The 8,135-nt window shown below is 58.4% G+C and overlaps 1 protein-coding gene across 1 annotated transcript; it reads right to left on the reverse strand.

Annotated features, from left to right (window-relative positions):
- Nucleotides 1-2,315: 2,315 nt before the first annotated feature.
- On the reverse strand, nt 2,316-7,379 carry LOC144955070 (disabled homolog 2-interacting protein-like; the record flags this gene model as incomplete). Its single annotated transcript, XM_078885418.1, has 3 exons — nt 2,316-2,460; nt 3,059-3,206; nt 7,211-7,379. Coding segments are annotated over 3 exons (462 nt in total), but the record flags the coding sequence as incomplete, so codon positions are not given.
- Nucleotides 7,380-8,135: the final 756 nt, after the last annotated feature.

The following is an 8,135-nucleotide window of genomic DNA, read 5'->3' on the forward strand; positions in this document are numbered from 1 at the left end:
CTGTGTGTGTGTGTGAGTCTGTGTGTGTGAGTGTGAGTGTCTGTGGGTGTGTGAGTCACTGTGTGTGTGTGAGTGTGTCTGTGTGTGAGTGTCTGTGTGTGTGTGAGTATCTGTGAGTGTGTGAGTCACTGTGTGTGTGTGAGTGTGTCTGTGTGTGTCTGTGTGTGAGTGTGTGTGAGTGTGTGTGTGTGAGTCTGTGTGTGTGTGAGTCTGTGTGAGTCTGTGTGTGTGTCTGTGTGTCTGTGTGTGTGTCACTGTGTGTGAGTCACTGTGTGTGTGTGAGTGTGTCTGTGTGTGAGTGTCTGTGTGTGTTTGTGTGAGTGTCTGTGAGTGTGTGAGTCACTGTGTGTGTGTGTGAGTGTGTCTGTGTGTGAGTGTGTGTGAGTCTGTGTGTGTGAGTCTGTGTGTGTGTGAGTCTGTGTGAGTCTGTGTGTGTGTCTGTGTGTCTGTGTGTGTGTCACTGTGTGTGAGTCTGTGTGTCTGTGTGTGTGTCTGTGTGTGTGTCACTGTGTGTGTGAGTCTGTGTGTGTGTGAGTCTGTGTGCGTGTGTGTGAGTGTGTGTCTGTGTGTGAGTGTCTGTGTGTGTGCTGCTGCTGAGACTGGAGCATGCCACTAAGAGGTGGGGCCTTACCATCAGCCCCACCAAAACTAAGCACCTGCCTGGGTATTTTGTACCATCGGACACTCCACCCCCACAACTCCCAATTGGTGATGGGGCAGTAGTGGAGAGAGTGGAGAGTTTCCCATACCTGGGCAGTGTGCTTATGACCAGCTCCAGTTTAACAGCAGAAGTCTCACTACGAATCAGTCGAGCGGCAATATCTTTTCATCGGTTGCGTAACGTTGTGTGGAAGCTACCTGGTCTGTCACTCCGCACGAAGCTTCAGGTCTTCTCGGCCACGGTCATTCCCTCCCTTCTCTACGCTTGCGAAACGTGGACCCCCCTAGTGGAGCATCTTCGCCGGTTGGAAACATTTAGGCTGGCCTGCCTACGATCCATCCTGGGTTTAACCAGGCTGGATTGTGTGAGGAGCTCACAAGTCCTTGAAAGATCTGGGCAAAGTCCCATCAGTGAGCTCCTCCGGCAGGCAAGGCTGCGTTGGCTGGGTCATGTAGCCCGCATGCCCAGCCACCGCATGCCTAAACAGCTTTTGTTCGGCCGGATCGAGGGGGCTAAACGGGCGCGGCACGGGCTAGAGAAGAGATGGAGTGATGTGGTACAGGAGGACGTGGAGCTGAGTGGACTTGCCAATGACTGGTACCAGCGGTGTCAAGATCGGCCTCGGTGGAGGAGGCTCGTGAAGGACGCTACTGGGCAGTTGGAGGCAGTCGCCCTCCAACAACAACGGAGGGCGGAGGAGCGACGCTCACAACAACGAGCGGAGCGCCGGGTGGCTAAAGCACAGCAAGTTGGCACAGTAGGGGGCACAGGTGGTGGATCAGCCAGTCATCTCGGTCATCTCGGTCAGTCGACCCGTGGCACCTGGGTCTGCCCCGTGACCTCCTGCCAGCGGGCGTTCGACACTTCACGTGGCCTCAAGGTGCACATGGCCTGGCACAAGCGTCGTGGTGACGTCACCGCCACTTAGTGGCGAATGGCGGTTGTTGTTGTTGTTGTTGTTGTGTCACTGTGTGTGAGTCTGTGTGTCTGTGTGTGTGTGTGTGTCTGTGTGTGTGTCACTGTGTGTGTCACTGTGTGTGAGTCTGTGTGTGTGTCTGTGTGTGTGTGTGTGTGTCTGTGTGTGTCTGTGTGTGTGTCTGTGTGTGTCTGTGTGTGTGTCTGTGTGTGAGTCTGTGTGAGTCTGTGTGTCACTGTGTGTGTCTGTGTGTGTGTGAGTCACTGTGTGAGTGTCACTGTGAGTCTGACCAGCGAGACGCGAGGATCTTGCAGAACACGAGCTGTGTGTGTGTGTGTGAGTGTCACTGTGTGTGTGTGTCACTGTGTGTGCGTCTGTGTGTGTGTGTGTCTGTGTGTGTGTGTCTGTGTGTGTGTCATTGTGTGTGTGTGTGAGTCACTGTGTGTGTGTATGTCTGTGTGTGTGTGTCACTGTGTGTGCGTCTGTGTGAGTGTCACTGTGAGTCTGACCAGCGAGACGCGAGGATCTTGCAGAACACGAGCTGTGTGTGTGTGTGTGAGTGTCACTGTGTGTGTGTGTCACTGTGTGTGCGTCTGTGTGTGTGTGTGTCTGTGTGTGTGTCATTGTGTGTGTGTGTGAGTCACTGTGTGTGTGTGTGAGTCACTGTGTGTGTGTGTGTCTGTGTGTGTGTGTGTGTCACTGTGTGTGCGTCTGTGTGAGTGTCACTGTGAGTCTGACCAGCGAGACGCGAGGATCTTGCAGAACACGAGTTCGCAGCACATCCGCAGCGTGATCCTCCGCTCCTGCAGCTCGTCCATGGAGCACTTGGTCACCTCCACGTCGCAGTCCTCCTCAGAGTCCACCAGCGCGCGGATGAACTCGCCTGCGACGAGGCAACATCATCATCATCATCATCACAATCATCATAATCATCATAATCATCATCATCATCATAATCATCATCATCATCAAAATCATAATCATCATCATAATCATCATAATCATCATCATCATAATCATCATCACAATCATCATCATCATTATCATCATTATCAAAACCATCATCATCATCACAATCATCATCACAATCATCACAATCATCACAATCATCACAATCATCATCACAATCATCACAATCATCATCACAATCACCACAATCATCATCACAATCATCATCACAATCACCACAATCATCACCACAATCATCATCACAATCACCACAATCATCACAATCATCACAATCACCACAATCATCATCACAATCATCACAATCACCACAATCATCATCACAATCACCACAATCATCATCACAATCATCACAATCACCACAATCATCACCACAATCATCACCACAATCACCACAATCACCACAACCACCACAATCACAATCACCAGAATCACCACAATCATCACCACAATCATCACCACAATCATCACCACAATCACCACAATCACCACAACCACGACCGTCGTCACCGTACCCAGCACGTCCTGCAGGTAGCGGTCGGCCACCATGCGGAGATATTCCTCCACGGCTCTCGCCGCCAGAGAGTCTTCCACCAGCACGGGGACCCCCTCGGAGGCCGCAGCGCGGCAAGCCTCGGCCAGGCCCAGCTCAGTCAGGAGGTCCTGGGGGTAGTCACTCACTCAGTCACTCACTCAGTCACTCACTCAGTCACTCACTCACTCAGTCACTCACTCAGTCACTCAGTCACTCACTCAGTCACTCACTCAGTCACACAGAGAGTCTTCCACCAGCACGGGGACCCCCTCGGAGGCCGCAGCGCGACAAGCCTCGGCCAGGCCCAGCTCAGTCAGGAGGTCCTGGGGGTAGTCACTCACTCAGTCACTCACCCAGTCACTCACTCACTCAGTCACTCACTCACTCAGTCACTCAGTCACTCAGTCACTCACTCAGTCACTCAGTCACTCAGTCACTCAGTCAGTCACTCAGTCACTCACTCACTCAGTCACTCAGTCACTCACTCAGTCACTCACTCAGTCACTCAGTCACTCACTCAGTCACTCAGTCACTCAGTCACTCAGTCAGTCACTCAGAGAGTCTTCCACCAGCACGGGGACCCCCTCGGAGCCCGCAGCGCGACAAGCCTCGGCCAGGCCCAGCTCAGTCAGGAGGTCCTGGGGGTAGTCACTCACTCAGTCACTCAGTCACTCAGTCAGTCAGTCACTCACTCAGTCACTCACTCAGTCACTCACTCAGTCACTCACTCAGTCACTCAGTCACTCACTCAGTCACACAGAGAGTCTTCCACCAGCACGGGGACCCCCTCGGAGCCCGCAGCGCGACAAGCCTCGGCCAGGCCCAGCTCAGTCAGGAGGTCCTGGGGGTAGTCACTCACTCAGTCACTCAGTCACTCAGTCAGTCAGTCACTCACTCAGTCACTCACTCAGTCACTCACTCAGTCACTCAGTCACTCAGTCACTCACTCAGTCACACAGAGAGTCTTCCACCAGCACGGTGACCCCCTCGGAGCCCGCAGCGCGACAAGCCTCGGCCAGGCCCAGCTCAGTCAGGAGGTCCTGGGGGTAGTCACTCACCCAGTCACTCAGTCACTCACTCAGTCACTCAGTCAGTCACTCAGTCACTCACTCAGTCACTCACTCAGTCAGTCACTCAATCACACAGAGAGTCTTCCACCAGCACGGGGACCCCCTTGGAGCCCGCAGCGCGACAAGCCTCGGCCAGGCCCAGCTCAGTCAGGAGGTCCTGGGGGTAGTCACTCACTCACTCACTCAGTCACTCACTCAGTCACTCAGTCAGTCACTCAGTCACTCACTCAGTCACTCACTCAGTCAGTCACTCAATCACACAGAGAGTCTTCCACCAGCACGGGGACCCCCTCGGAGCCCGCAGCACGACAAGCCTCGGCCAGGCCCTGCTCAGTCAGGAGGTCCTGGGGGTAGTCACTCACCCAGTCACTCAGTCACCATCACGTCAGCTCACTCACCCAGTCACTCACTCAGTCAGTCACTCACTCAGTCAACTCAGTCACTCGCTCAGTCACCCAGTCACACAGAGAGTCTTCCACCAGCACGGGGACCCCCTCGGAGCCCGCAGCGCGACAAGCCTCGGCCAGGCCCAGCTCAGTCAGGAGGTCCTGGGGGTAGTCACTCAGTCACTCACTCAGTCAGTCAGTCAGTCACTCAGTCACTCAGTCAGTCACTCAGTCACTCACTCAGTCGCTCAGTCACACAGAGAGTCTTCCACCAGCACGGTGACCCCCTCGGAGCCCGCAGCGCGACAAGCCTCAGCCAGGCCCAGCTCAGTCAGGAGGTCCTGGGGGTGGTTAGTAGTCAGTTAGTCACTCACTCAGTCAGTCAGTCAATCACTCAGTCACTCAGTCAGTCACTCACTCAGTCAGTCAGTCAGTCACTCACTCAGTCACTCAGTCAGTCACTCAGTCAGTCACTCAGTCACTTGCTCGCTCGCTCAGCCACTCACTCAGTCACCCAGTCACTCAGTCACTCAGTCACTCGCTCGCTCACTCACTCACTCAGTCACTCAGTCAGTCAGTCACTCAGTCAGTTACTCAGTCACTCACTCAGTCACTCAGTCACTCAGTCAGTCAGTCAGTGACTCAGTTACTCACTCACTCAGTCAGTGATGAGTGAGCGAGTGAGTAAACGAGTGAGCGAGCGAGCGATGAGTGAGTGAGCAAGTGAGTGAGTGAGTTTGCGTGCGGGTGAGTTAGCCGGTGAGCTAGTTGGTGAGCGAGTGAGTGAGCGAGTGGGCGAGTGAGTAGGTGAGTGAGTGAGCGAGTGAGTGAGCAAGCGAGCGATGAGTGAGTTAGCGGGTGAGTTAGCGGGTGAGTTAGCGGGTGAGCTAGTGGGTGAGTGAGCCTGCGTCTCACCTGTGAGTTAGCTGGTGAGTTAGCTGGTGAGTTAGCGGGTGAGTTAGCGGTGTGAGCGAGCGAGTGGGTGAGCGAGCGGGTGAGCGAGCTGGTGAGCGAGCCTGTGAGCCTGCGTCTTACCTGTGAGTTAGCTGGTGAGTTAGCTGGTGAGTTAGCTGGTGAGTTAGCGGGTGAGCGAGCGAGTGGGTGAGCGAGCTGGTGAGCGAGCCTGTGAGCCTGCGTCTCACCTGTGAGTTAGCGGGTGAGTTAGCGGGTGAGTTAGCGGGTGAGTTAGCGGGTGAGTGAGCGGGTGAGCGAGCGAGCGCCTCACCTGTGAGTTAGCTGGTGAGCGAGTGGGTGAGTGAGCGAGTGGGTGAGCGAGCGAGCCTGCGTCTCACCTGTGCGCGCCCCGTGGCGTGCAGGTGAGTGGATGAGCGAGTGAGTGACTGGGCGAGTGGGTGAGCTAGTGAGTGAGCGAGTGGGTGAGCGAGTGGGTGAGTGAGTGGGTGAGTTAGCTGGTGAGCGAGTGGGTGAGTGAGCGAGTGGGTGAGTGGGTGAGTGAGTGGGTGAGTGAGTGGGTGAGCGAGTGGGTGAGCGAGTGGGTGAGTGAGTGGGTGAGCGAGCGGGTGAGCGAGTGGGTGAGTGAGCGAGCGTGCGCCTCACCTGTGCGCGCCCCGTGGCGTGCAGGTGATTGAGTGAGCGGGTGAGTGAGTGGATGAGTTTGTGAGCGAGTGGGTGAGTGAGTGAGTGGGTGAGCGAGCGAGCGCCTCACCTGTGAGTTAGCTGGTGAGCGAGTGGGTGAGTGAGCGAGTGGGTGAGCGAGCGAGCGTGCGCCTCACCTGTGCACGCCCCGTGGCGTGCAGGTGAGTGGGTGAGCGAGTGAGTGACTGGGTGAGTGGGTGAGCTAGTGAGTGAGCGAGTGGGTGAGCGAGTGGGTGAGTGAGTGGGTGAGTTAGCTGGTGAGCGAGTGGGTGAGTGAGCGAGTGGGTGAGTGGGTGAGTGAGTGGGTGAGTGAGTGGATGAGCTTGTGAGCGAGTGGGTGAACGAGCTGGTGAGTGAGTGGGTGAGTTAGCTGGTGAGTGAGTGGGTGAGGGAGCGAGTGGGTGAGGGAGCGAGTGGGTGAGTGAGCGAGTGGGTGAGCGAGTGAGTGAGCGAGTGAGTGGGTGAGCGAGCCTGTGCCTCACCTGTGCGCGCCCCGTGGCGTGCAGGTGAGTGGGTGAGTGAGTGAGTGTGCGGGTGAGTGAGTGAGTGAGTGAGTGAGTGAGCGAGTGGGTGAGCGAGCTGGTGAGTGAGCCTGTGCCTCACCTGTGCGCGCCCCGTGGCGTGCAGGTGAGTGGGTGAGTGAGTGAGTGTGCGGGTGAGTGAGTGAGTGAAGTGAGCGAGTGGGTGAGCGAGCTGGTGAGCGAGTGAGTGGGTGAGCGAGCGAGCGCCTCACCTGTGAGTTAGCTGGTGAGCGAGTGGGTGAGTGAGCGAGTGGGTGAGCGAGTGAGTGAGTGAGCCTGTGCCTCACCTGTGCGCGCCCCGTGGCGTGCAGGTGAGTGGGTGAGTGAGTGAGTGTGCGGGTGAGTGAGTGAGTGGGTGAGTGAGTGTGCGGGTGAGTGAGTGAGTGAGCGAGTGGGTGAGCGAGCTGGTGAGCGAGTGAGTGGGTGAGCGAGCGAGCGCCTCACCTGTGAGTTAGCTGGTGAGCGAGTGGGTGAGTGAGCGAGTGGGTGAGCGAGTGAGTGAGCGAGTGGGTGAGCGAGTGGGTGAGCGAGCTGGCGAGCGAGCGAGCGAGCGCCTCACCTGTGCGCGCCCCGTGGCGTGCAGGAAGCGCACGAGCGCCCGCGCCGCCTCAGCTCGCCCGCGGGAGGTGAGCGCCGGCTCCACCAGCAGGCAAAGCTGCAGACTCGCAGAGCCCAGCAGCTCCCCCAGCTCCTTGTAGCGCTCCGTGGGCAGGATACGCAGCACACGCCTAGGGGAAGAGGGGGGGGGGACAGGGGGGTGGAGGCAGGGGGGGGAACGGGGGGGGGAGGGGGGGGGAGGGGGGGGGAGGGGGGGGAGGGGGGGGGGGGGGGACAGGGGGGGGGAGACACGGAGGGAGACATCACCACCACCATCACCACCACCCCCACCACCACCCACCACCCCCACCACCCCCCACCACCACCACCCCCACCACCCCACCACCACCACCCCCACCACCCCCACCACCCCCACCACCCCCACCACCACCACCCCCACCACCACCACCCCCACCACCCCCACCACCACCACCCCCACCACCCCCACCACCCCCACCACCCCCACCCCCACCACCCTCACCACCACCACCACCACCCCCACCACCACCACCACCACCCCCACCACCACCCCCACCACCACCACCCCTACCACCCCCACCACCACCACCCCCACCACCACCACCACCACCCCCACCACCACCACCACCACCCCTACCACCCCCACCACCACCACCACCACCCCCACCACCACCACCACCACCACCCCTACCACCCCCACCACCACCACCCCCACCACCACCACCCCCACCACCACCACCACCACCACCACCACCCCCACCACCACCACCACCACCACCCCCACCACCCCCACCCCCACCACCACCACCCCCCACCACCACCACCCCCACCACCACCACCCCCCACCACCACCACCCCCCACCACCACCACCACCCCCACCACCACCACCACCACCCCCAACACCATC

The sequence above is a fragment of the Lampetra fluviatilis genome, unplaced genomic scaffold, assembly GCF_964198595.1.
Source record: "Lampetra fluviatilis unplaced genomic scaffold, kcLamFluv1.1 SCAFFOLD_1546, whole genome shotgun sequence".
NCBI lineage: Eukaryota > Metazoa > Chordata > Hyperoartia > Petromyzontiformes > Petromyzontidae > Lampetra > Lampetra fluviatilis.